The following is a 27,725-nucleotide window of genomic DNA, read 5'->3' as shown; positions in this document are numbered from 1 at the left end:
TGATGAGGGAGGGCAGCAACATTGGGTGACGGTTTGAAACCGATAAATGGCATGTCCTGACCACAGGAACAATGACAATATAAATATAAAAGACACTTTGTCAAGGTTGGGAAAGCAGTGTGGTTTGGCATTCCAAAACATTGGACGCAGAGGAGTGACGCGTTTGTCCTAAGAGGTTTTAAGAGCATCCCTTCAAACCAGTGGAACAAAACACTTGAATTGTGTATTGCTGTGACACATTTCCTCAAATAGTTGCCATGCCTCAAATTGCCACTGACAATTAAGAATAGAGGTCTATTCATATTCCAATTTTTTTACTATAATAATGTTCCAAGTTCCCTCATGGAACACATTAGATAACGAACAGAATGTGAAGCTATCTATCACTGCGATTCGGTAAGGTTGTTAATAACAATCTTTGCTGTGGTGTATTAAATTTAAGACACTATTTTCACTTTACAGGGACTTTAATGTAGTATATTTGTGACAACCGGGACATGTGCGTAAAATCCACGCACGTGCACTTCTGAGCCTATATTGCAACGTAAAAGCGATAACAAGCGCGTCTGGAAGCGTTTAAAACTCAATGGGGAAAGAAAAGAAGGCATTCCCGCATATGGAATCATTCCACCCAAATAGGACTTGTCATATTTTCCTCTCTTGTTTTCTTATATGTTTCACCGCCCACTGACAAACTCTGTACATCGTAGTGAAAGGCAACAGGCACTCAGTGTTCATTGCCCTACCAGTTGTGGTAACTAGTGTTTTCTTGACTTACCAAGTGAACTTTTTTGGAGACCACGTTTGTAACTCAAAACATCCAAATCATCTTTTCCCATTGAAATGAATGGAAATGCTATTAATCTGTTCCAGCGCCTCAACAAACTTTTTGTAATGTGCTTTTAAAAACTGAAAATAGCACTCACCAGTATTTTACTTGAAATAAACATTCTGACTTTGCTTAATTGTGTTCTTGCGTCTACTGTATACTTTGCAGTATCGTTAATTTGGGTTTTATTGTTTTCACTGTCATTTGTTGTATTATTGCTTTTCATGACATATACTTTACAGCTGCTGCCTTATAGCTGCTGTTGTGAAATGCATTATATAAAGAAAGCTGTATTGTATTGTATTCTAAGCGGAGCATTTTCCTGGAAAAATATAGTTTTTATCTCAAAATAGACTTTTGGAGAGCTAATATAGCGATTTCATGGTAGGACAACTATTTATAAAGCTTTGTCCTTGAAGGAGGTATAAAGAGCAATTTTTATTTTCAATTATTGGTAACAACCCGCCGGAACAAAGTGGCCCAGTGCCAGAGCAATGTAGTTTGTAAACCTCGGTGGCACTCGCACGTTTTTTCCTCGGGGCTGATCGGGCCGGCCTCCACGCCACAACCTGCGGTGGCCGAGGCCCAGAGCGTCGGCAGCACGGGAATAGAAGTTTATTACTGGTGCGCAGCTCCCTAAATTGATACCTTGGTGCAAAGAGAAAGAAGAAAAATTACATACGCCCATGAAACACTCACCAGAAGAGACACGCACGCACACATACAAACACACGCACAAACGTGCGCTACCAGGCTAAGCTATACTTTGAAGGTGTAGGTGTTAGCGGCTGACGAAAAAAGGGAATTATTGTCCTGTCCCGTACGCGCTATAATAATTTCAGATCATTATGGTCAAAGACATGTTTTCTGGCGGCATAAAAGGCAGGGCTGAAGGGGATTGCATTCAATAATCTTCAGCAAAAACCTTAGTGATCAATAAAACTAAATAGTGGACCACCATCTAGTGGTCAACTGTGGAATTACATATAAATTAAACATGAGGGTGAATAACAGTTATGAACTGCAGAGAAAAAAATTGAGGTTTCAAAGCCTGCGATGGGGGGCCAGTTCATATTAAAACATATAGCGTATCATGTTGACATACAGCATTTATAGGATAATAAATAAAATAGGATCCTAACATTTGGGATTATATTGCATTTACTAGGATATATACTGTAGGACATTGCACATAATACACAGAACTATATCAAATACTGGATTATAGGTCAGTAACCTTCAGAGGTTTCCATGGAGGGTTGAAGAGAACGCCATCCAGGCCAAACCTGAGACAGCCCTCTAGTGAGGAGAACCTGCAAGTGCACCCTCAAGAACAACCATTTTTCTCCATATTACCTAAAGGAAAATCTCCAGGAGAAACTTCCTGGATGTCCTTCAAGGCCTGTTTGTTCATTCCCACCAAAGGGCCTACTCAATGAAGCCAACTAGGTCACATGTTATGTTACTTTATACACACTAAATGATGAATAAAGAGATGTGAATATAGTTTTAAATACTACTTTAAAAATACATGATATTTAAATTAAAGAAGAAAAGGAAACTAAAAAAAATAGTGAAATAAAAAACAACTGGGGAAAAAAACAAAAGGTGCATGTCGAAAAGACGACTCAATAACTGAAATACAACGTAAGAAGTGAAGCGCATGAGAGCGAAAGAGTGTCGTTCCCATTTTCTGCTGACTCGTGTGAAAGATGATCAGAAAATTGACTCCAGCTGATTTTTTTTTTTCTCTTTCCGACAACTTTTCCAGTCTCCGGCAGTCGAATGGAATGGAATGAAGCGGCACGGTCCACTTGGATCAACCTTTCCTCTGTACTCTTATAGTCCTCTTAATATGTTTCAATTAGCTTTTTGGTCCAAATTATTCACATCAAATCAAACGAAAACACTTTCAGATTTTCATAGAGTTTTTGTATCAAAATATTTGGTCAAATTCTAGTCACGTGCGACATCTGCAAAACATATCAGAAAGGTGAAAACGAGTGAGACTCAGTTGGATGTCTTATCTCTTTCACCCATAATAATAATAATAATGAATAAAAATATATTTAAAGCACAACAAGTCAATTGCACGTTTAAAGACAGTCAGTCTGTTGCAAGTCACAGGAACACGATTAATTTACTCAGTGACTAAGATCAATATGGGCTCACATCCAATGCAAACAGCTGCAGGAGTACACATGCCTCAAACAATCTCCATGTTACAAAGTATGACATTTGATAGCATTGGACATTATGGGGAAACCAACGAAATAGGGTGGGCAACTTCAAAGACAAGCTTCTCGTAACTATTTTAGGGCAGATTCCAGGGCTCTTTATTTTACAACCTTGTATGACAAGGCGTTCAAATTTGCTGAAACATTTCATGGAACCGTTTATCACTGCATGATTATTATTGTAATTATGATTGACCCATTAACGTGAATGGCTAGGCCTAAGGACTATTTGGCAGCCACATCATAAGCGAGTCATACGTTCAACACTGAATAATTATTTACCCCACTCTGAGAAAGTACTTTTCCAGAAATGGGAGGTAATCGGACATACTAAAACACAAATTCGACTTTCCCACAGGGAAAATCTGTCTTGTTTCATAACAGTAACAGTTTCAGCGTGAGAGAGAAAGCAGCTGACAAACCCACCTGACGTTTTATTTACCAGCCATCTCATTGGTTCCCTCGAGGGGGAGAAAAAGTATACAAATACAGGAGCGTTGTTTGCACTTGTGTTTTTTTAAAAAACATTTACTCCAGAAAGCATGGAGTGGTTCATCGCGTGGGTGCTGCTGTGGGGGCTCGCTGCCGCGCAGCACCACCCACACCTCCGGCACAGCAGGACGGCTATCGTGCACCTTTTTGAGTGGCGCTGGGAGGACATCGCGGCCGAGTGCGAGCGCTTTCTGGGGCCCAATGGTTTCGGGGGAGTTCAGGTACCCCACGACAATTTCCAATAATTGACACCTTATCAGCCACACTTTCTATTGTTTGCTGTTTTTCCTCAAGCGCGGTGGTTTGTGAAAAATGTTCTCTCTTTAACAATTCTTGAAATTTTACATTACAGCCCACTGTATAGAAAAGGTGACTGCGCGTAATTTGTCTCCTTGTCCAATCATCATTTCCTTTCCACATGTCCACTTAGATCTCACCTCCCAACGAGCACATCGTACTGAACAATCCATGGAGGCCATGGTGGCAGAGGTACCAGCCGGTGGGATACAACCTGTGTTCCAGGTCCGGTGATGAGCGCGAGCTGCGAGACATGGTGAAGAGGTGCAACAATGTCGGGGTCAATATCTACGTGGACGCCGTCATCAACCACATGTGTGGGGCGGCCGGCGGCGAGGGGAACCACTCGTCGTGCGGGACCTGGTTCAGCGCCAGCACCAAAAACTTCCCCGACGTGCCCTTCAGCAGCTGGGACTTCAACGACCACAAATGCAGGACGATCTGCGGTGAAATCGAGAACTACGGGGACGCTAATCAGGTGCGGCGTATCAAAATTTTCAAACACGGTTCCGACAGTAAAATCCATGATTGCAATTTTGCATTAGCCGCCATTACTTGCTGAATCATCTTTTTCTTTCTCTAGGTGCGTGACTGTCGCCTGGTGGGCCTTCTGGACCTCGCACTGGAGAAGAAGTACGTCCGAGATAAGGTGGCAGAGTTCATGAACGAACTAATCGACATGGGCGTGGCCGGGTTCCGGGTGGACGCCTGCAAGCACATGTGGCCTGGAGACCTGGATGCCGTCTATAGTCGTCTGCACAACCTCAGCACCAAATGGTTCGCAGAAGGCTCCAAACCCTTCATTTTCCAGGAGGTACGAAAGACTTCATCTCAATGGCTTCATTTTGACTCATACAATCGGATAGACGAGGCTTGTGGAGTGACGCACGTGCCATTTGGTTGTCAGTTGAACTGATGTGTGATGATTATGTCCACACTCACTGTCATCACAAATATGCTTCACTTGTTCATGAAAATGGAGCACGTTGTATAAATCCAGCTTTTAGTCAAACAAGTCGCGCGCAAACACACTGCAGCCTGTACAACAACTTTGCCCTCAAACACAACTCTGCGAGTCCCCCAACTGTAGAACCAAACCCTGAATAAAAATCTGAATTAAAGATTATGGTAATGAAAACTGTGGTTTAAACACTGCACGGCTAATTCAAACTATTTGTCCTTTGGCCTCTACAGGTTATCGACCTCGGAGGCGAGTCTATCTCATCGCGCGAGTACACCCAACTCGGACGAGTGACCGAGTTTAAATACGGCGCAAAGCTAGGAACCGTTTTCCGAAAATGGCACGGAGAGAAGTTGTGCTACACAAGGTGCGCCACAGTCAAGACTGCCGGAATCAAACCGGCACCTCTGAACTGTGAAGCGGATGCGCTAACCAGTGGGGCACCGCGCCTCATTTTATTTGTAGAAACTGGGGCGAAGGCTGGGGTTTCATGCCCAACGGCGACGCCGTCGTCTTCATCGATAACCACGACAACCAGCGAGGCCACGGCGCAGGCGGGGCGTCCATCATTACTTTCTGGGACCCGAGACTCTACAAGATGGCCATGGGATACATGCTGGCCCACCCGTACGGCGTAACCAGGGTCATGTCGAGCTTCCGCTGGAACCGCCACATCGTCAATGGAAAGGTTCTCACTCATCAACCGTGATTTTTGCCACCTCGCTGTTGATCCTTCTAAGCCTGAAGGATTCACGTTGCACGCTCAGGATCAGAACGACTGGATTGGACCACCGAGTCATAGCGACGGAAGCACCAAGTCTGTTACCATCAACCCCGATCAGACCTGCGGGGATGGATGGGTGTGTGAGCACAGATGGCGCCAGATCAAGTGAGGAAATTCTGGATTTTAACACTGTTGTGCTGCTTTTCCTCAATGACAGATTGTTATGGGTCTGTTTTTGCTGCTCATAAGCAAAACAAATAGTGATGGCTCTTCTTTCCTTCAGGAACATGGTCATTTTCCGCAACGTGGTCAATGGACAGCCTCATAGCAACTGGTGGGACAACCAGGGTAACCAGGTCGCCTTTGGCCGCGGTAATCGGGGCTTCATCGTCTTTAACAATGACAACTGGTAAAGCTCGCCAGCGTTTTTGGACTGCAGTCGATCAATCCGGACCACAACAGCTTTCGTCTTTCATCTTCAGGGACCTGGACGTGACCCTGAACACTGGCATGCCCGGCGGCACCTACTGCGACGTCATCTCTGGCCAAAAGGAGGGAGACAGCTGCACGGGAAAACTGATCCAGGTCGGTGACGACGGTCGCGCCCAATTCCGGATCAGCACCCGAGACGAGGACCCCTTTGTGGCAATTCACGCCGAATCCAAACTGTAAATTGAACAGACTATCGGGAGCTATGAACTAAAGTGCCATTAAAGGGGCTTTGCGGTGAAAGGCTGTCTTCTGCCGACTCCTCCTTTTCTGTTCTGGTGTCTTTACTGGATTTAATGTTAGCAGACGTGGTTTGGTGTTACGAGGGTGGGGGGTGGGTCAAAAAGGTGCTCTGGTGCTTTGGTGTTACTTTTGCGTTTTCACCGGGTATTACGGTTTCTGTCCACAGTCTTGAAATCAAGTATGGACGGATGTTTCTCAGAGTGATTTAAACCTTTCTAGCATGTCGACGGCTGTAGAGGGGCTTGAATGGTGAGGACACCAACTGTCATTTTTTACTATTTAGTGTCAAATTATCGCACAAAAAAAATTTGGACATCAGGTCAACTACGATGCTGTTGGTAATCTCCATTGGAAGGCAACCTTGCTACCACCAAGCAGTGGGGAACAAAAGGTACATCTTGCCAAAATATATCTGGTGGTGGTGGGGGGGGGGGAGAGCATCAAATCCAAAACGTGAGAACTGTTCTAATTTGCATTTCTTCTGCTCGCAGACATTTTCTTGATCAGGTGACGCCACACTGGACTTCCCTCATCCACTGAGGCCTTCCTGTCATCACCGTGTCACTGCCAAGATCTCAGCACCGGTATCAGAACAGCAAAAGGGGATCCCGAGAGACCCCGCTGCCAGTGACTCCTCTCTATTCCCTTTTCCATGTGTCTTCATCTTTTCTCTACAATACCCCGACCTTCATTGCGCTGTGGACTGAGCGTCAGACAGCAAGAAAAGTGATGGTTTGCCATAACGTTTACCTCATCTCGGTTGTCATGACAACATGACCCAAGAGGAGGAGAAAGAAGGAGAAGATTCAATTCCAATTCCTTCTGGAGATAATGGACGACAAATGTGGCCTTTTGAGGGGAAATAATCACATCAATGTTGCATAAAGAGATTCAAACAAAGCTAAAAACCAGGAACCGACTGGTCGGAGATGGATTTGCTGTATCTGAATCGGGGTGGGTGCCATGCTAAAGTGCGTATCATCGCTCAGGAGAGGCGAGTTTTCCAACATCGGCCTCACATGCCAAGCAAGATGCCTCAAGCCCGAAGCAGATGACCCACACCACACACTTAAAGAGAGCCACCGGACATTTAGACAGTTAGAAGAAAAAAATAGTAACCAAGCTGCTGTCATGATCTGAGTTTGCGTTGATTTTGATTTGTATCAACTAGGTCATTCCTAAATTGAGCAACCTAACTCTTTGGTGAATTCTCATAAACACACACAGTTGGGAAGCTCATAGTGTTACAGCACTGCCCACAAAGTTGATCATCCAGTCACAAGGGGGCAGTGTTGTAACAGGGACTGTCACATACAGTCGTTGCTCGAGGAATGCTTTCCAAGATCTACTAACACTTGGAAAGATAAACAGCTTTATGAAAATAAATTCCAGTATATCTGATTTTAGACTACTGGCATTCATTTTGTTTTTTTTTATTTTTTTGAGGGGGGCACACAAATCCACTCTTGTATCCCTTTAATAAAGTGAGCCATGTCTAAACATTTCCAGAAACAAACATATATAATAATAACAAAAAAAGACTTACCTTTATGATGTAGAATGTGTTTTGTTGATGTATCAGACTTTCGTTTCCCTCAGCTTACCAAAATGGCATGCTCACCGTGACAAGCATCTTCACCCCTTCATCTGTAGCAAAAAGAAAAAAGGACATGCAAATCAAAATTCTGTAAATCATTGAAACAGAAACAAAATCTGCCTTTACAAAGATAATGCTCACTTTTGATTGGCTACAGTTACCTTAGCGGGAAAATAATAATAAGAATAATAAAATAATAAATATAAATAATCAAATAAAACAATACATAATAAAATAATAATAAAATAAGAAATGCACAGATAAGCATTTACATGAATAAATGAAAAATTAAAGTGAAAAAAGCATTTGATAAAGCTGCACTCAGAAGCATGTCCTCATGTATTTATTCTTTAATGATATCCCTACACGGCTAAGTCCTCTAATAGTCCGCACCCCACTGAGAGAACACCATGGCGTCCTCAAAGTGTATGTCCATGCATTCTAGATGTAGCTGATAGTTGCACACATGCACTCTGGAGCATCTTCCAAAGTCAGTCTAACCTCATTCGATACAAGGAGGAAATTAAGGGACTATGTGTCATGATAAAATTATGTCATTAAGATGCTGTCATCTACTAAGGGTGAAGCAAAAAAAATAAAATCACTCAAAGACCACTTCCAATGAGGTTGGGACTTTGTGTAAAATCTAAATTAAAAAAAAAAAAGTTGATAGACTTTTGAGCATAGGTAGGTAGGTGCTTCTGTTCTGGTTAGCAAACGAGTTTCAAATAGGGGCTGGTAAATGTTTTAATCTGATGTCCCACATTAGGTGCTGCTGTTTTGTTGAGCACAATAGTTCAAATGGGCTCAGCAGTTAAGGGTTTAATTTCCCAACCCTGGCCTTATTTCCCAATACCTGAATTGGCCCACGGGCCACATGTTTGACACAGACGAATGCTTCTAATTAGTCCAGCACCTTCCAAATGTTATTGTCATTCACATTTGGGGGGGCTGTAGAAACGGAGCAATCTCATCTATTTGAGCCACATATATATTTCATGGGATGAGGTGGCGTATGAGATGACCCCTTTCAAACCGCCCCCACCTCTTTGGCGGCTGTTTTTATTGATCCCTTCCTTATTGCTGCCACTGTTTGCTCCCTTTCATTGCTGTCCACATCTCAGGTATGTTTGGCCTCCACACACACACAGCAGTGAAGCTGCTCTGAAAATGTGAGTGAAAAGGAGCAGATGGTGGCATGAATAGTGCAGCGGGTCTCGTCCCTGAAACCACCCTCCTCGCCCACATTTTTCGCCTTCGCGTGCAGCACATTAGCCACAACAAACATCCCTCATAATTGATGCCCCGGCATGGGGAGGGACGGCATTACGAGGTCAAGGTCAACGCTGGGACAGACTTTCTCGAGTTGGCACGTACCAAACGACACGTCACATTTGTGGCAGGAATAAAGCAGCGCATACGTTTGGTCTTGTTGCAATTTCCCCACCTAATTCCCGGCATGTGTGCCGGGGGAGGAGTCCACACGAGCGCCTTAATTATACATGGCAGCCCAGGGCAACGCACGAGCATTAAAGTTGCATGGCTAGCTCAGGACGGACGAACCCATGTCAAAATCGGTTTGGTGACCGGGCCAGCCACCACCTTCAAATTCTTATAAATCAGGACAAGAAACAGGTCCCCAGATAGTTTATGATGGCTGGCTGGATGGATGGATAGAATGGCAGTAAAGATTTTATAATGGCGCTACGTCATTTTTTTTTTCTTTTCAATTTTCCGACAGGCTGTCATCATGTCAGTGCTGTCAAAGGCTGGTTGCGCTTTTTTTTTTCTCCCTGACATCTGCTCCAATTCCAAGACCGATTGGCCTACAGGGGTGATTGACAACTGCCCGTTCGGGTCAAAGCAACCCGACAGGTCTCATGTGCTCTGCTTTCCTTATTACCGAACAAAATAAGACCGTTTGCTGGGGGCTCTGTCATTTGAGGTCGATTTAAGTCAAGTGGTGTGTAGTCCAGAAGGAGTCAACGATCGTACGGGATCAACCGCAGCAGGACCACTGTGGAAGGTGGGGGGAATTGCTTTGTGCCTCTCACTCGCCATTTAAACAATCTACTTTCAAAACAAAAAATGTCGGACTACTTGTGCGTTGCACAGCATAGGCCGGGCCTTCTATTCACGCGCCTGGACCCGAAAATGAACTCTGAATCCATCCCCAGGGATTTAACGCTGACAACTCTGAAGAAGAGAACCGTCTATGAGCAATAGTTGGACTGGAAAGGAATCAAAAGCAAACGTCCCCTTGGCTGAATCGTCACAGCGACGCCATGCCCGTTTACCAAGCAGATGCCTTCGCCATAACAGAAGGCCGCCCAGTGTGACAAAAATACATGGCGAGCAGTAATTAAAACGACTTTCTCAGCCGTCTCATGTCACTCTGCGGGGGGAAACGCCACCGAGACTGACGTCGATCGCCGTGACGACTGGGTAAAATTCAACATCAAACGTGGACAAGCTACCCTTGTGAGGAGCGCCGCTCGGGCCTGTCATGAAACCAGACAAAAGAAAAGCTTGTGCGGACAGCAGGACGGACATCAGCGGGGATCCGTTGAGATTTTGCCACTACCAAAGTTTGTCAGAAAAACTCGCACGTCGATGCCCCCCGGTGCGCTTTGGCGCGCTCGACAGATGTCACCGCGAGCCGGTATTTCTCTTGATTCCACTGAACGTGGCTTCTCCTTTCTGACAGAAAATCCAGGGGAAAAAAAGTTAGCACATATCCTTGCTACAGGGGGATTACACATCTTAGCTGAAAGATCCCATTTAAAACCCACAAAAAAATATACAAAAAAAAATATACTGTTGGTTTGCTTATCATTCATCATTATTTTTTTAATAACCACATTGAATGCATCACGAGATTAACGAATTGAACACACACTAATAAATTAAAAGCCGTTTATCTCCTGACTCCAATGAAAGCATTTCCCTGACTAGCAAAAAAAAATGCAGTACGTGTTTTGGCTATGGAGAGATTACATGTCTTAGTTGGAAAATCCTATTTAAAACCTGAAAAAACATCAATAATCGAGTCAGCGAGGGGTTTAATCACACAAGTATTTAACATTCTGCAGACGCTTAGATGCTTGATGACGGTGACTCGGGATGCTTTATTGGCGGTGGAATTGAACCTCTTACAGTGACGTCCGGGAAAAAGAAAAAAAAAAAAGATTAATTCCTGGTATTCGTCGCTAGCCAGGATTCCATTTTAGCATATTTAAAGGCGGTGATCGATATGTCTTAATTCATTCACAGACGTCATCTTTGCTGATGCCGGCAGACAGAATCTCAATTTAGGTTTGGGCTTTCAAAGGAGGCATATAAAACTTTTTTTTTTTTTTCTTCCAAACATCTCTGGACATGCTCTCATCAAAATACCACAAGGATTAAAATAAAGAAATCAATTTTACACCGCAGCAAAAAATTCACTTGGTACGTTGATTTCACATTAATGGGTGGGAAGGTACCCAACTATTTGAATCCAAACAATAAAAAGTACATTTTTCTAAAATACACCTTCTGAAGTGTTATTTTTCAGCATCATTACGGAAAGTCGTTTTTTGAGTAAGTGTGTTTCTTTGAGGTTAGCTTGATTGCTAAGCATCTCTGGTCATCCCTGATCCAGGGATTAATTTCTGGTAGTTATCTAGCACTGGATCATCACAAAGATAAAAGAGAAAAAAAAAAAAAAAAGTCTTATTTTCACCCTCTCCGATGGGAATAATGCAAGATTTGATATTGATCCGGCATCAAGGAAATGCAGGGCCAGGATATATATATTATTTTTTAATGAAAGTGAATGCTTAATCAAAGTTCGTGATCCAATTCAATACTTCTAAGTAGTGAACTATGACTCATTGTTCTTATCTGCATGAGCCCGACGGAAAGCGAGCGAATACTTTTGCCGTCCCGCTATGAACATCTGTGTTTGCCGACTGTCAACACGGCGCCAGTTGTCCTTGTTTCTCCGCTGCCAGCGCACAACGTTGTTGTTTTTTTACAGACCAATATTTCCATGACTCCAAGGCTTCCAAGGCAGTTGCTTCGTCATTTACTTTCACCAATAGCTCAATCTGTTATGCCAAAATCGTACTTTATGTACTTTGTTCACTCCACAAAGAAAGCCATCCACTTTCAATCTGTTTGGCTGGCAGTTTGAACAAATTTGAAATACCCACTGAAGGCTCGGGTCCAAAGGTCACCAGCGTGGCTTATACAAATAGCCGGTAAAATACGGCCTTTTTAGCAGGGAAGGCTTGTCGTGTCCTTGACAAAGACACCAAAGCGTTCGTGTCGTCTTCTTAACTGCGCCAGAAGCGCCCCGTTTAAAACGTCACCAAGAAGAACAAATCCCTCGTCGGCAAAATTCTGCCTTCCAATTCATCCCGACCTCCGGCGGTCGCAACATTATCCATCTGCTCCGCGTCCACTCGCACCCCTTCTACCCTCTTCCCCTGGTGAGGAGGCGTGCGGCCACCTGCGCATTACAAGTGTGGAGGCTGCTGATGATTACATTGTTGGACTGAGAGCGATGCTGCCGGTGCCGTAATCCCAGCAGTAATCAATATCTCCGCCCCCCCCGCCCCACACACACACAACCCATTGTCTGGTGCATGTAAAATATCCCCCAGCAACACTTTGGCCGCACTTTGATTATGCTTTCAAAGTCATCTGTGGATGGAAACAATACGAGGCCTCGACATCCCATAATTGAATGACTCTTTTTGTATGCTTGTTTTTGGGGGCAGTTTTTGACATCTGGGATTGTGGCGATAGATGCTTTTTTTTTTTTTTTCTTAGAGCAGCCTTTGGTGAGAAAATATATAAAAAATATATATATATATGTATATCTAAAATATATAAAAATATATATTTAAAATATATATATATATATATATACATATAACAAATACACAAACACAATATAGTAAATTAGAATAGACAATAGTATATGCAATATCTAAATAGGATACATTAAATACTAAATATGATGTAAACACATTAAATATGATGTAAATAGAGTAAAAGAGTCAGGATCCGGCTTTGTCATATAACCACAAATTACAACAAGGCCAACAGTCGCTTTTGAAAAGCTCCAAACTTTTAAAAGTGATGATGGAGGAGTAGGAGGCTAAAATTAGCCGACAGCCTCCTACATATTTTATCTGTGCTCATCATGTAGAAGATTGGTGAGCGAGCAAAAGAGAGTCAGAGAAAGAGAGAGGTCAGCAGTCCAGTGGCAAGGCAACTTCTCCTTCATCCGGGTTTGCCAATGTGAATGTACCTCGAGGCTCTTTGCACGACTGATGGAATTGTCTTTCCCTCGGAACTTAAGCCTTGGTCCTTCCTTTGATGATGAGTGTTCTTTTGCAGGGCCATATTTGAGGAATACTTGAAAACCCAATCCGTCAAGCTTGCTACACTTGAAAATGTATGGAGAGAAACGTCGATGGCAGTGAATGAGTTTAGGTGAAGCATGGCTGCCAAGTTTGATGGCAGACAAAACTTAAACAGATGAACATACTTGGAAGCGAGTCAGCATGATGGACGCCATCTCGTGACAGAGGCCGGTTAAGTATTGCAAGAGAGTCTTTCTCCCGGCGCGCGCTCCACGATTGGACCCAAGCAAAAGCAATTAGCGCTCTGCAATGTATCGCTAGATGGCCGCAAATAGGTAGAAAAGCCATCAAGTATTTTAGCCTCGATGCCTCCGCCGACTAAACAAAATTACTTTTCTCCCGACATTCATTTATGTTGCTGGAAATATTGATTACGCTCACAAAGAAATGATGTCTCGAGGGGCCTCCATGCAAGTAGGTGGGCCGGGACATTAATCAGAAAATCAATTGTGCTGTCGATTGGAGAGGCTGTGTTTAGAAAAGGACGGCCGGTGGGAGGGAGCGAGGGAGCGAGGGAAGAAGGATGCTGCTTTTACAGTGACACAGCAACCACTCACCACTCAATCAGAATATATTCAGACATTTCAACAGCTACATCAGCCCCGAAGAAAACAAACCATCATTCGTCCCGCAAGTTTTTCCCGAGTTCCACGCATTGACAACGACGTTCTTTGCCAGGGGGAGTCCACTCCTAAAAAGAAGAAACCGGTGTAATGACAGACAATCTGTTAGTTGCAATCATTATCTCTTACCGCCAGCAGAAAAGAATCTTAACACCTATGCAAATGAAATAGGTGTTTTTGCGACTGCCAATCACCGTTTTGAGTCGAGCGGGTGGGAATCATTTGCCAAACAAGACGCTTGTTAGGTTTTAACAACTGCTCAGCAAAACAAGCAAGTAGAGGACGAAAGAGTCTTATTTCTCAACTGCTCTATTGGTGGGTACCCCAAAAAAGCCAATATAGCGAAAAATGTTAGTAATGTATCAATCTAACATGAGATCATCACTAATAGTGTGCACGATAACCATCGGAATTGTTGTGGATTTACATGATTTGTTAGGTGCTGCTGTTTTGGTTAGCAACAAAATAATCTTGCTGTTGCACTGTATATATATGTTATTTTAATTATATTCGCAAATGACTTTTATTTTATTTATCTTACTTTTTACCAAAACCCTCAAACTCTTTTTTTTGTTAAATGCTTTACTTTGTACTTATGCAAAGCACCTCATGGTAAATGAAGCTGCCTTGCCTTTTGTCTCAACCACTTTTAGTTAAACTGATTTTAGCGATGATCGGCAGCTTGGGCAAATATTTCCCCCTTTTTTTTAATGCGTATCATTTATCTTCTCCCATGGAAATGCTCATCTCTCATGCATTGTATAATGTACAAAGCGTCCCTGAAGTTGACTCCTGTGTGGGAGAGAGATGCGACGAAGGATCCCTGATGTGTGTGTGTGTGTGTGGTTTTTTTTTTTTTCTGGTGGTGACATATTTGGAGCGCCTGAGATGAGCGATTGTTCAACTTTTTCCATTTCTTTCAGCAACCATTTCAAATTGTACAAATTTAAATCACCGAGGCACTTTGACACCATAAGAAGAAGGCTGTATCGTGGAATGGAAATTCACCACAATAGTGATTAGTCATAGTGTAGCAGCATGAGCCACAGTTATTCTAACTATTAACAATTTTGTGATCACAGTAGCGTTGTGCATTGAAATTCCGGAGGTATGTGAAGGCATCACGTATTCAGATTGCAGCACAATTTGTTCAATCGTTCCAACGTAAAACATGCTTTGCAGTGTAAATATGCTTTTGTTTTCCTCTCTGCCATCATGTAAAAGTGCCAACACATAAAACAGTTTGCCGCCGCTGCCGCCGTGTGTTTGTCAGTACTGAGTAATGACCACCGAGGGGAATGGCTCTACCTAACACGGCGCCTCGGTTTAAACTTAAACACGCCATTACAATTCAATGGAAGCATTGAAATGGGATGAAAATGCGCCGGGCCAGCCGGAGAATACTAACAAGAGCGCACAGATGTATGCGCACGTACCTCGATGAATAGAAAGCAATGGATTTGCTAGAGACGTCCTCGGCATTTTAATCCAGTGTGGGGATTAAAGGCCTAATCCACCTTCATTGTCAATCATTTGACACGTCCACTGCGCCGCGTTGGCTTTTGATCATCTTAATAGAGAACATTTTAGATGCTTCATCAACTTGTTTGATCTGAAGCAGAACCCTACACTAAATCGTTTTTTTTCTATTGTGAAATCGAATTTAATTGCCAGAGAGTTTATGAGGGAAGAGTTTTGGCCCATAGATATGTTTTTGTTTTTGCTCACAAATACATTTTAAAATTATTTTCCCAACAGCAATTAAACAAAAAGGGATTCATCCATATTTGGGGTGGTTTTTTTTACATGCCATCAGTCAAGAATCGGCAGAAACTCAAAGTTTTCAAGAGGAATAGCAGCAGACTATGTCAAACAAGCCAAGGAGGAAGAGGAAGAAATCACTTTGGCTAATCCGGCACTCTGATGTGGGCCACACAGAATGTGCCTTTCATCAGCAATAATTGGACATCGAGCTGACTGCTATTGTGCCGCACTGGTTCCGTTGGCCCGCAGCCTTTTGACTTTCAAAGTGCTCCCCGACCTTCAATTTGTTGCGATCTTCACCTCGCGGCATTTTATAGCTTTTGATGGAAATCAATCAGCACACAGGGGCTATGAAAAAGTCTACACACCCCTGTACAAATGCCAGGTTTCTGGAGATGTGAAAACAAATTGACCAACTCAATAAATTTAAAATGTGACTTATAACAAGAAAAAAGAGTCAAAGTGGAAATTAACAACTGTAATTTTGTGGTTGCACAAGTGTGCATACCCTCTTATAAATGTGGAAGTGGCTGTTAAAAATTAGCAATTGCATTCAAAGTTATGTTAAATGGGAGTCACTTGCCAAAATTTAAAGTGCCTCGTTTCAAACAAAATCAATTCAGTTTTACAGGTCATAGGTCACACTGATGGTATTTTGGTCTCATTTTTTGTGGCACAAATTTTGGCATTTTTAAATCAATGCTTACATTTTAGGACTTCAAGTTATCAACATTCCAAGCCGAGCCAAGAGTTGCTTTTGCAAAGTGGGCCAAAGTGTCAGCATGGATGCATTTGGGCTCGTCGTCGCCTTGCGTGTCCGGTTGTCCGTCCAGTCTCACCTCACACTTGGTTTTCACCTGAGGCACTTTTCCACTACCCCCTCCAAAAAAAAAAAAAAACACAGGCCTCTCTGTCGCCATGTCTGTCATTCACTCTCTTTGTCTGCCTCATCTCCTTTCTTCCATCTATTCAGAGAATCCCTAAAGTCGACAGAGGACCACTTCCTTTGAAACACGCACGCATAGAAGCACGTCTGTCTGTCTGTCTGTCTGCGACGCCACTGACAGGATGAGGCCAAGTTTGCCTCCAAAAAGTTGCGTACGTGAGAGTGAGTGAGAAGCTTATTTGGCTTTGGCGCACTACTCACTTGTGCGGTCATGCACGCAGTCACAAATCCGCAAAAAAATCAGCGGGGGGGGGTTAGTGTAGGTCATTGCTATATCCACACGTCTGCTAATCAGAGGCCAAGCAGCACGATGATTGTTTCCCAAGAGGAACATGATGTGAGTTTGCCTTAAAAATGATCAAGATGAGAAGAAATTTTCCATTCCAGACAATGTTTAATTCATTTGAGTGCCCTTACAACTTATTTTATTTTTAACCGTGGCAATTGTTGTAGTCGTTTTTCTTCCCAACTGTCAAGGTGAAAAACGACGACACAAGCATATTTTGTATTTAATACGTCAGATGTACAACCCTGAACAAGGAGGAAAATCTTCTGTTTGGGTCACATGATTGTGTACAATAAAAATAGGGGGGAAAATGAGAGAAATGGCCAACTTGACTTTGCTATTTCCTTCAAGGGTATTCTCTTCATCCTTAACTCTTTGTCTCTGCAGACTTGACTCACGTACACAACACACACACGCACAAAAACGACGACACCTTGCTTGGGCAAATGAGAAATGACAAAAGCATAAATCATTCAGGCTCCGGTGCGACACACAGTCAGTCAAGCCCACGCTCCAGCGATGAAGACTTCCGCCAAGAGTCTCACGTCACCGCTGACTTGACCAAATATTGTCCATGATGTTCAACCAAAGTGCTGGACCTCCATCTTTGAATGTCACAGGCTTACATATGTGGACCCATTTGTTTTCCAAACTATCTCCACGACAAGATCTTTTCATTATTATAATTATAAAGTTTCGAGAATTCAGTCGTCATAGCAGCAGTGATACGAATACAATCGTCCACTATGGAGCCAGCACTCCATCCCTTCACACCTCAGCAGTTCAGAGTTTGCAGGGTCAGCTGGAGAAATCCCAGCAAGCCCCCCCCTCCACACACATCTCCCCGCCTCCAAATCACATCAGAGAGGCGGGAATTCCTCAGTGGCCAACAAGCCGTAACCCGCCGGCATCCCCATCCAACATGGCGCGGAGGAAATGGCGGCTCGGCCGTTTGATTTGCCTCTCGGTGGGTCTATTGAGGGCTTCGAAATGGAGCCCACCTGCTATTGCTTTCATCATGGGTCACCCTCTGCTTGCACGCTGTACGAAACAAAGTATACAACATGTGCATAATAGAAATAATAAGTATTGATATTTTGCAGAGAGCGATATGGTGAAAATGAAAGGCAAGGACAGATTTTACAGAGCAGAAACAAAAATGGGAAAAAAAGGCCTGAATAAAAAAAAAAAAAATAGGAACAGACTCAAATAAACGTACGGCACTAGTCACAGAAAAGACCATCAAAATCAGGAAATAGAAAACTACTAAAATAAAACCACAAAAAATCTGAATCAATGTCAACAAATTACTCCACACTGACGACGACAAGAAAGAATGTCAAAACGCGTACCAAAATAAAACCAGTCATCAGCTAAAAATACACGACTCAAATCAAAGTTAATTTTTTCTGAAAAGTCAGTCAATACTTGATTACGATCGAGGATCCTATAAAAGAACAAAACAGGAAGTAGAAAACTACCAAATTAAAACTACAGACTAACTCAAAGAAACGACAGTAGTCACTGATGATTCCAATCAAAATGCCTTTTCAACAAAAAGCCTAACACACAATTGATAACTTGGAACATTTGGTAATGACCCACATGCTTCATTAACTAAAATATTATTAAGAGATTGCACTCATTTATCTCTTTGTAAATAAGGACATATTCTTTGCATTTTACTAGAAAGTCGGTGTGACAGCACAAGCTTCGGCTGCTACATTAATTCAATTTATTCCGCACGATCTCCCTAATTATGGCATCTAATTAGAGGCTATTATTGAGGCGATTATTAATATGAGATAGCTCCCTGGCGCCCAATAATAAAAGTTTCCTCAGGAAGTTGTGTTTTAAAAAACGTTCATAATTTACATAATTATTTCAGAGACAGTTAAAATAAAATATGCTAACATACGACACATTTTGGGCTTCTGGTGATAATAATCTCCCTGAGAAGTAGCATTGCATTGTGATTTTCTACCTACAAGGAAATTGCTGTCACTTTGTTTTCATAAACCCAGTGGACAAAACGTTAAATAATTGAGTGGGGAGTCAAGGTCAAAATCAGCCGGCTAAATCATTTATCATATCACAAAATAAGGACTCATGAGGCAATTGCTGTTATTTTTTTTTTTAACAAACCAAGTGCAGATAAAAAATACAGTCAAAATAATGTGGCTACATTATTTGTGAAACAGTACAGAAGAATCACTTGACAACAGCTCTACTGTATTTATAGATATAAATAAATATAGCATGATTATTAAACCGACTTTCTCTCTACACGTGTTTGGAATTCCTCCCCTGGGTTCCGGTGAACCGACAAATAGGCGATAAACAGCCGCAGATCCGCGACACGAAGCCGTTTATAAGTGGGCCCATAAAGGTCTAATAGCTTATCGTTAGCCGCTAATTACCCGCTCACCGCCATGACACTTCGTGTTTTTTTTAATCTGGTGGAGCTCATCAGAGCAAGTTGTAAACGTTTATGAAGTCGTAGCTCGCGGAATGAAAAGAAGAAGTCATTACAAGAAAATGAATCAGGTCTCGCCTCGAGACATATTTTCCGCCTCCGTCCCTTTGACAACTGGGAGCGAAATGAAGCCATTCCACCAAGAATTGTTCAAAGTCTGCCAAACCACCGCCTGCTGTGAAGTGAGTGGAGATGAGTTCACTGCCACCGAACGGCGCTTGTAACTCAAATTGTGATTGAAATTTTAGTAACGATGACGATGCGGGGGATCACCGTATGTACTGATGTCGGAAAAGTTGTGAAAAGTAGGACGCCGCCATATTATTTTATTATTATATTATTTTGGAATCTTTTTTGGAGTGTTTATCAACAACTTGTCAGCTCATCTCTACATCATTTTTTTCCCCTGAAATCTGAAGCATTGTGCATTCCTACGGCATCCCCGACACGTGCCCGTCACTTCATCCAGACTTGTGAACACCAGCCTCAAACGAATCGCTTCCTGTGTGTGTGTTTTTTTTATATATTTACTTATTTACTTTTCTTCCCCCTCATTGTGGCTCCTTGAAGTCACCTTTGTCATTCCGAGAATCTGCAATGCAGGCTGCCTCTCCTCGGTTGGAGGTGTTTGTTGGGCGGCGGTGGTGGTGGAGGAGGCTGCATTATTTATGACCAGGCAGGCCGGGCTGCAAGTGATCGGCACCGGGAAGTCGAGAGCGAGCCGTCGTAACCGCAGTGGAGCAATCAGAGAGCGGCCTCGCCACGCCGCTTTTCATTTCGTGTCATTAGATGTTGCCTCATTCCCGCGGGCGGTACTACGCGTTCTTCCTAAATGCTGATGGGGGAATTGGCGAGGGATCGTGATAAATATCCCAGGTGATGAACAGGGACACCTTCATCTCCGGCCTATCGGCCTCCGTGTTCTTCTTAAAAAGGTAAAATCGGGGACATGAATTGACATGCAGAGAGCGTCTGGACGTTATCGTTCCAGAAGGCGTTGTTTGTGCGGGATTTACATTAATCCCGCAATCCAAAATTTACGTGTGACATTAATGCTACTGGAAATGAAGAAGGCATGACGATGAAGTGTATAGGGCACAGGTATCAAACTCAAGGTCCGAGGGCCAGATCCGGCCCATCACATTATTTTATGTGGCCCGCAAAGGCAAATCGTGTGTGTCAACTCGGTGTTTCTCATGAAAATATCAAATATATTCCTTTTAATAACAGTGAGATATTGCAATAGTTTTGTCACAATCCCACTTTCAAAATAAATTAGAAAATTGTTTTTATCACTGGACAGAAGCCACAATCAAAGCCACTTGGCAAATTAACAGGATGACACAAAATAATCCGCAAAGTCAAAGTGGAGGTACTATGGAAATGTAAAATGCCTCTTTGGGTTTTGATCATAAGTTTAGGATGGATGGAAATTCAAAGGTGGAGAAATCCCAGACTTTGCCAGCAGTGGTCCCTGTTTTATGTGTGCGCATTTCATCGAATGAGATCACCACGGGGGCTTCGCGTCAGACAAATAAGTTTGATCCTTTCATTCCCACAATTGACTTCAAATCCCCCAAAATGGATTTTAGTCTCCCTCTGGAGGCTCTCCCGGCACTGGCCTCATTTTTCTGATCAAAAGCGTTTGTGTGTGCGTGTGTATTCCTGGTGCTGTTTTAGGGGATTAAAAGGCTATCTTTGATGAGTCACTTAGTGAAATTACAAGATTGGCATGGCCTCCCCACCCCAGCTGTTGCATCTTTTTATCTTCTTCCACCTGCGAGGCATCATCTACTGATCAAACGTCATGTCTGGTGAAGCAGCATGTGGCTCCTGTTGCTACCGTTAGCTGCAGTTCATTTTGGCAACAGAGAATGTTAGAACTTTGCTGTTATTTTTTGTCGTTAGCTTGTGTTTACTACCACTAATGTTAGCTGCTGTATATCTTAGCCACATTTGGCTAGTTAAAGTCCCATTTGAATTTCACTCCTACTGCTAACATTAGCTGCGGTAAATCTTAACAACAACAAATATTTATGAGTTCTGTGTATATTGTTAGTGACTCTTACCGTTAATTAGAGATGTTAATTCATTTATAAGTCATGATTTTAAAACTTGCTGGAGCGAAAAGTACGGGTAAATTATTCTCATGACATGAAGTTTTCAATAAATCTTTAATCCTTGTTTAACAGAAACTCCACTGAATTCTCAAGACAACAAGCTCCAAAATTCTTTATAAACATTTATCACTGTCTCTGCGGGTCAAGCTAAAAAAAAAAAATAATAAAGTGATGGCATTAAGTGTTTCCGCAACCTTTGCTGATGTGCGACAGCAAGTTTAGGTAATTGCTTTTTTGCGCATCTCTTGATAAATGTGTTTAACAGCTTAGAAGGCAGCAGAGGGGGTCCAATAAAACAGCCAAAGTGCCAGTGTGGATTTGGGAGGGTCTGGCAATTTGCAACATTTTTGCTTCTCACCTACTAATGATAACCGCCAACAAGAGTTGAAAGAATTGAGTGAGAATATGCTGACGTGTTACATAAATGGATCTTTCTTTTCTCCTGCTACTTATTGATGACATACGCCAACTTGTACAGTAAAAATAAAGAGGAGAATTTTCTCTGTGTTTGAGCACCTGGAGGTAAAATATGGACCAATCAGAGTACTTGGAATTCATGGTTTCTGGCGCTCAGCTCACCCTTTGGGAGTTTGATGAACAGTTCAGCGGTGAAGCAGAGCAAAAGAGCACCATGAATATGCACCATTGACTGGAAAAGGGGGGGGGGGGGGGTTCAAGGCGTAAGCCCCTCAAGCCACGCAGTGACAGCCTCCTGCTGTTTGGCTGCCTGATATGTGGCGGCACATCTACCTTGGGCTTCGGTGCACGTTTGTGGGTCACTAGGTCGGCTCGGGCTTGCAAATAAGGGCCTTGAGGGCTGCGGCTTGGAAATGAGGGCCTTTTTTTTTTTTTGGGTGGCTTGGCCTTCGTAGCCATTTTATTATGTGAAATGATCTGCGGTCAAGTTAGATTTATCTTTTGACTGAGAGCTATTTCATTTTTATTCCTTCACTCTTAACAGATTACTGCACCTTTATAATCAACTTTCATCCATTGCTTTTTCCCTCATAAACTAGTAGCGACAGATAAAATGTGAAAAATATACTATATTTCTGAATTTTTCTCCTATTCAAACTGCTGTCAATATTTGTAACTTAACTTTGATTCATCCTGTTTTCATGTTTACCGGTGATGTCGTGCCCAGTACGAACCTGTCACAACAAAGCAAGGCTCAGCAGAGCAAAAGGACGGATGGAAGGAGCGAACGTGTGTGTGTGCGTGCGTGCGTGTCGAGCAAGTGTGATGTGGAGTCAGCCGTTGACCTCGCGGCTCACGAATTGGCTCCAGATGGGAAGTGGCAAGCGGGAGAAGCGTAAGGGAAATGGTATTGACAAGCTTGGCCCGGGCAGGCCTCAAGCAATGCCATTAGCCCGTGTTTCCAGTCACCGGGGAAGCGTCTGAGATTTCACTTCACCTCCAGTACGTGTTGGCGGCAGGGAACACAATGGCGCGTTATAAAAGACCCCCCCCCCCCGCAAAAAAACAAGAACGGAATTATAGTAAAACACCCTCTAGTGTTGAAATATTACAAAGTTGTTTTGTAAATAGTGTGTTGAAAGTTTAGGGCAAGAAGATTGGGGGTGTGATTAACAAACACAAGGTAGACATTCTCACCTCACGCGTTCGTCTGTCACCTCTCGTGTTAGCATGTACGTGCACGAGTGTTAGCTGCGTGACTCTCTATAAGTCGGTGGAGTCGAGGGACTTGTTACATGGCTTGCTCTCCTTGGCGAGGAAGGTAACATCAAATTTAACAGTAAGAGTGGAAGAATTCCTTCCTCTACGAATAAACAAAAACAATGCTCAGTTTATGGATCTTCAGGATCATAAGGATTATCTGAGCAGCTGATGGATTTTACAGACGCGGCCCACTCTACTTCTTTGGGCTTGGTTAAACGAATTAAGGAGACCTGAGTTGCACTATGAAGCACATTAGGACGAGCCGTTGAAAGCCTAAATACCTGCCGGACCTTGGCTGCCATCGGAAGCCCGTAGAGGGGAGAGTAGCGGCGGATGGCAGCAAAATCGATTCATTGATTGAGTGGACAACCAGCGCGAGGATTGAGTAACATGGCTCGGATAAAAATAAAGTGGGCATTACTTTTTTAAATGAGTAAAAAGGATGTTGCCTGCCATGCCAGTACGAGGTGTACGCTAGCGTGGGATGATAAATGAACAAAATGGACACGGAATGGAATATTTGCGCCATTTTTTGGGTTTCAGAAATGGTGGGACTATGATATGAAGGTGGCAGAGTTGGGACAATACTGGTGTAAATGATCAATGCCCACACCGCGGGACAAGGCTGTGAAGTTTAACACCTAACGCTCACTTTTCCCTGTTGTGACACGGAATTGTGCGACCAAGTATTTTCACCGTTTGTACACAGCAACACAGCCAGAATGATGCTAGTGTGGTGTTAAGTTAAATACCTGACACTCGTTTCTCTTGCCCCGTTGTGTTAAAAAAAACAGATAGAGAATACGAGGTACCAAGACCGCTGTGAAATGACCAACGGTGCCGAAACAACAGCGATAAGACGGAGCCAAACATTTTCTCTGGGCTCTCGGGTTGCTTATCTCCAGCAAGTGTAGTCGCGCATGACTGCTAAAGCTGTTTTTATCAAGAAGACAGCAGCCCAGATAGGAGGGAAAAACAACTGGTGAAACATACGCAGATGACCACTAAGCTAACAGTACATGTGCGCTTGTCAAATTGTCATTGTTGATGACAATTATTTAATTTATTATTATTTTTTTTTTTTTAAATCAATCCATCAAATATTTGTTATCCTGCACCAAACCAATCATCAAAAAGGGGGAGTGACTAACGGGATTTTAAATTGCACAGCCTTTACAGTCGCGGATGCTTTAATTTGAGTCGGTCACGGGGGATATTGAAAACAAAACGTAATGCTTGCAACAGGATTTGCAGCAGACTCACTGTCATCTCGTCACCTTGCCTTTGACACTGGAAATGCGAGTTGCCGCGTCGAGATGGCAGTGAAAGAAATGATTGTAGGCTACTAATGTACATCCTAGCAATTTCCTTGATGGCTTGATGGCATTTGACTGCAATTTCTTGAATTGATTCTTCTTGGACCAGGATGGGAGTATCTGAATGATCTGAGTCATTTTTGACCAACTTTTAACGAAAAAAGGACTTTGGTTTGGCTCAGATATTTGAGTTCATCTGTGCTTTGGTTTTATTTTGGTAAGGTTCCACTTCCTGTTTGTGTTACTGATATGACTCGGAGGTGGGATGAATCAATTTTGTAAACAAAAGATTTTGATTTAGTTCCTTTGTGACATCTGTGCAATAACTGATTTTATTTTGGTAGGTTTATACTTCTGTTATAGAACACTCGGCTGGAGTCCATCTTCTGTGCCTATTGTATCGTATACATCTTTTAAATCAATGGTACGTGTACCTCTGTGCATACATCTGAGCAACATGAGCGAGCTGAGTCATGCATGAGTCCAGGAGGAAGGAGTTAATGGAAATTTCAAGAGCAGCATTCGCTCTGTGCCCCAGCACTTTTTTCTCAGAAGAGACGCATCTCGTCACTCAAGCAGCACTCCTGCCACCACACCTAAAACAACGACTACAATAAGAAAAAATGTCATTCTGACTTCTTTTGATAAGCAAGTCTTTCACAGCATTTGAATTGGCAACAAATCAATAAAGAATGTGAAGCGTTCGAGAGAATCAGCTGGCTCACTGTGCTAGGTGTGATGGCAGCTCGTAATAAGCAATGCGATGACATAAAATCACAAATGAAATACGTCCTTACTGCTCTTGACCAGCTTTTTGTGATGAAGGATTATTGATTGGGATCCTATTGGATCATTGTCCTGTATTTGAGGCCGTCTTTGTGTTCTGTTACTATCTTTATAATGGTAGGTTTCAAATTTAATTGATGTAGCTTGTCAAGTCAAGTCAAATTTATTTGTATAGCTCTAAATCACAAGCAGTCTCAAAGGGCTTCACATCGACAAAAATTGACAATTCATCTCAAAGCATCCCCTGATCTTAAGGTCCCAACTAAAGTTAGCAAACAAAGTAAGCTGCAGTATTTTTATATCTCAGGGGTGCCGCAAAACAAAACAAAAAGTAACAAACCGCCAAAAAAATCTTCAGAACACACTGATAAAGAATATGAGTCATACAAGGGACAGGTAGAATGTTGAGGAAAAAGTCCCAGAAAAATAGAAAAATGTCAATAGGGGAGAGAGTTACCCTCACGGCCCCCCTTCTAGCTCCGCTAGTGGTTAGATGCAATTTGTTAGACTAGTTGTGCAGTTTCCCATTATGTGTTAACATCAGGCTAGTGGATTTAAAAGCAACGTTATGTGGTTGTTTTCACCACACAATGTGCACAAAGTGTATTTCTCCTTGTTTTATATTATTTGGATGTAAAATAACGGACATTTTGGACTGCAAGTCTAATAATAAAAAATAAAAAAAAACAGCTGGAAAAAGACCAAAGCTGTGTCCAGTTGAACTGGATATGAGTTTTAATGACGTTTTAATTTGCAATACCTTTGAGTAACAAAGTCTATGATTATAAATAATGAATTACTATAATTATCTTGAGGATCTTTGTCTCTCACAGGAGCCAATCACAGCTGGTTGCGGGTTTTTGGAGCGAGAGACCCCCCACCCGACCTCTTTCACACCTACTGTGGCATTATTAGCGACCTAGCTGTCGCGCGTTTACTTTTAGCGCCCCGCGGAAAAAGAAGAAGCGGGGAGAAGGAAGAGGAGGAGGTGAAGCATCCACGACTTCTTGCCGGGAGAGAGGGGAGGGGGGGTTGAGGTGAAGCCCACCCAGGCAACATTGACTGCTGTACTCTGGCAGTGCGCGCTGCAACGCGATCGGCCGGTGATTACACCCGGATTATTTCTTAACACGCTTCACCTCCATACTAATGGAAGGTAAGAGCAATTTTCTCGCATATCTGCAATTTTATCTTTTTCGTCTCATCCGCTGGATTTAAGACGGAATGCAAAAGCATCAGCGTTTATTCAAAACAGCATCGATAGGTGCGTAATTACGCATCTTTTACAACGACACGCGCGTCTCTCTTATGAGTTACTGCAAGTTTCAAGATCATTTTCACGCGCAAAATGCGGCAGGTGTTATCTTTAGGACCCGGCGGACACAAAAAAAGAAAAGAAAAAAAAAACGGAGACTGCCTCAGTATTTTGGAGCGCCAGTCTCTCACTTGTTTCTCTTGCAGTGCAACAAGCTGAGCAGTTGCACCGAATCTCATCTTCTCAACAACAAAAATAAATAAACTCGACTTTTAAAGACATTCAAGGTGCTTTTGCGACGCCAATACAAGCAACAGCGTTCTTGCAGCGCAAAGTGCGTCCTCGTCCGCATGCACAGCTCAGTACGGCGGCGCGCGCCAGAAATGCTGGAAATGTGTTGAAAGTTGCAAAAAGGAAGACTGAATCCGTTTTCACGGCTCTGGATAACTTGTTGAACGTGAGTATTTTCTTCACGTTGTAGGTTTTGTTGCAACCTGAATGGTGCTGGTGTTTTTACGCAGGATGTTAAGAAATAAATAGATTTAAAATGAATCAAAGGGTTTGGTTATCGTTTGATTTGATACAGCGCTTCTTTTTTCTCCACGGTCAGTTCGGTTTTTAATCTTTCAACATGTGTCGGAGGATCCTGGTTTAAAACATTTATTTTAGGGGTCCCCAGAAAGTCGCATCCTCCCCCAGCTGCCTGAAAAAAAAAATAGGGGTGGCGAGGTCAATCCCAGGGTCGACGATTGACATGGTTGGGTGCATGTGTGCATCATAATAGGACGCAAAAAAAGGTCTTAAGCACGTATGCCCTAAATTTACCAGGCTGTGGGCTATTTTGGATTAAAGTAAACATTTAGGGGTGGATTTCAGGGTTCTTTCCAAAACTCAGACAAGGTAATTCATCAAATGAGCCCCAATCAGAAGCAGATGTTTTTTCCCCCCTTATGCCATGTGATGTGAGTGGAGCATGATGTCATTTTTTTTTCTTAAATTAGAAAAAAAATGTTTTGAAATTTAAGCACCCCTTACGCCAGTCTCAAGAATTGACATGAAATTGAGTGAACATGTCTATCATGACAGAACTCATGAAAATGTCTATTACTGCCTATGAAAGCCTGGACGAATTTCGATTCATCAAACTATTGCCCGCATCGCTTATGTTTGCTGAGGAGAAGTTGTTT

The 27,725-nt window shown here is 42.8% G+C and overlaps 2 protein-coding genes and 1 long non-coding RNA gene across 3 annotated transcripts in view; 2 read left to right on the top strand and 1 right to left on the bottom strand.

The window, feature by feature from the left end:
* The first annotated feature begins 3,529 nt into the window (after positions 1–3,529).
* Positions 3,530–6,272, top strand: LOC133165112 (alpha-amylase-like). Its single transcript, XM_061294552.1, has 8 exons — positions 3,530–3,779; positions 3,989–4,333; positions 4,439–4,669; positions 5,050–5,183; positions 5,282–5,504; positions 5,584–5,705; positions 5,824–5,949; positions 6,023–6,272. Exons 1-8 carry the CDS (start codon positions 3,609–3,611, stop codon positions 6,210–6,212), a joined length of 1,542 nt encoding a protein of 513 aa, XP_061150536.1. The 5' UTR covers positions 3,530–3,608; the 3' UTR covers positions 6,213–6,272.
* Positions 6,273–6,327: 55 nt separating this feature from the next.
* The window catches only part of LOC133165219 (uncharacterized), a 52,417-nt gene continuing 31,019 nt past the window's right edge, over positions 6,328–27,725 (bottom strand). The window contains exon 4 of the long non-coding RNA XR_009717530.1: positions 6,328–7,919. This is a non-coding gene — a long non-coding RNA (uncharacterized LOC133165219). The remainder of the gene's footprint in view (positions 7,920–27,725) is intronic.
* The window catches only part of LOC133165200 (netrin-G1-like), a 35,225-nt gene continuing 33,853 nt past the window's right edge, over positions 26,354–27,725 (top strand). The window contains exon 1 of the mRNA XM_061294694.1: positions 26,354–26,439. The gene's annotated coding sequence lies outside the window, so the exon portion shown is untranslated. The remainder of the gene's footprint in view (positions 26,440–27,725) is intronic.

Source organism: Syngnathus typhle, linkage group LG13 (genome assembly GCF_033458585.1).
Source record: "Syngnathus typhle isolate RoL2023-S1 ecotype Sweden linkage group LG13, RoL_Styp_1.0, whole genome shotgun sequence".
In the NCBI taxonomy this organism is placed as follows: domain Eukaryota; kingdom Metazoa; phylum Chordata; class Actinopteri; order Syngnathiformes; family Syngnathidae; genus Syngnathus; species Syngnathus typhle.
The sequence above is the reverse complement of the archived record's forward strand: the minus strand, read 5'-3'. Positions and strand labels throughout refer to the sequence as shown.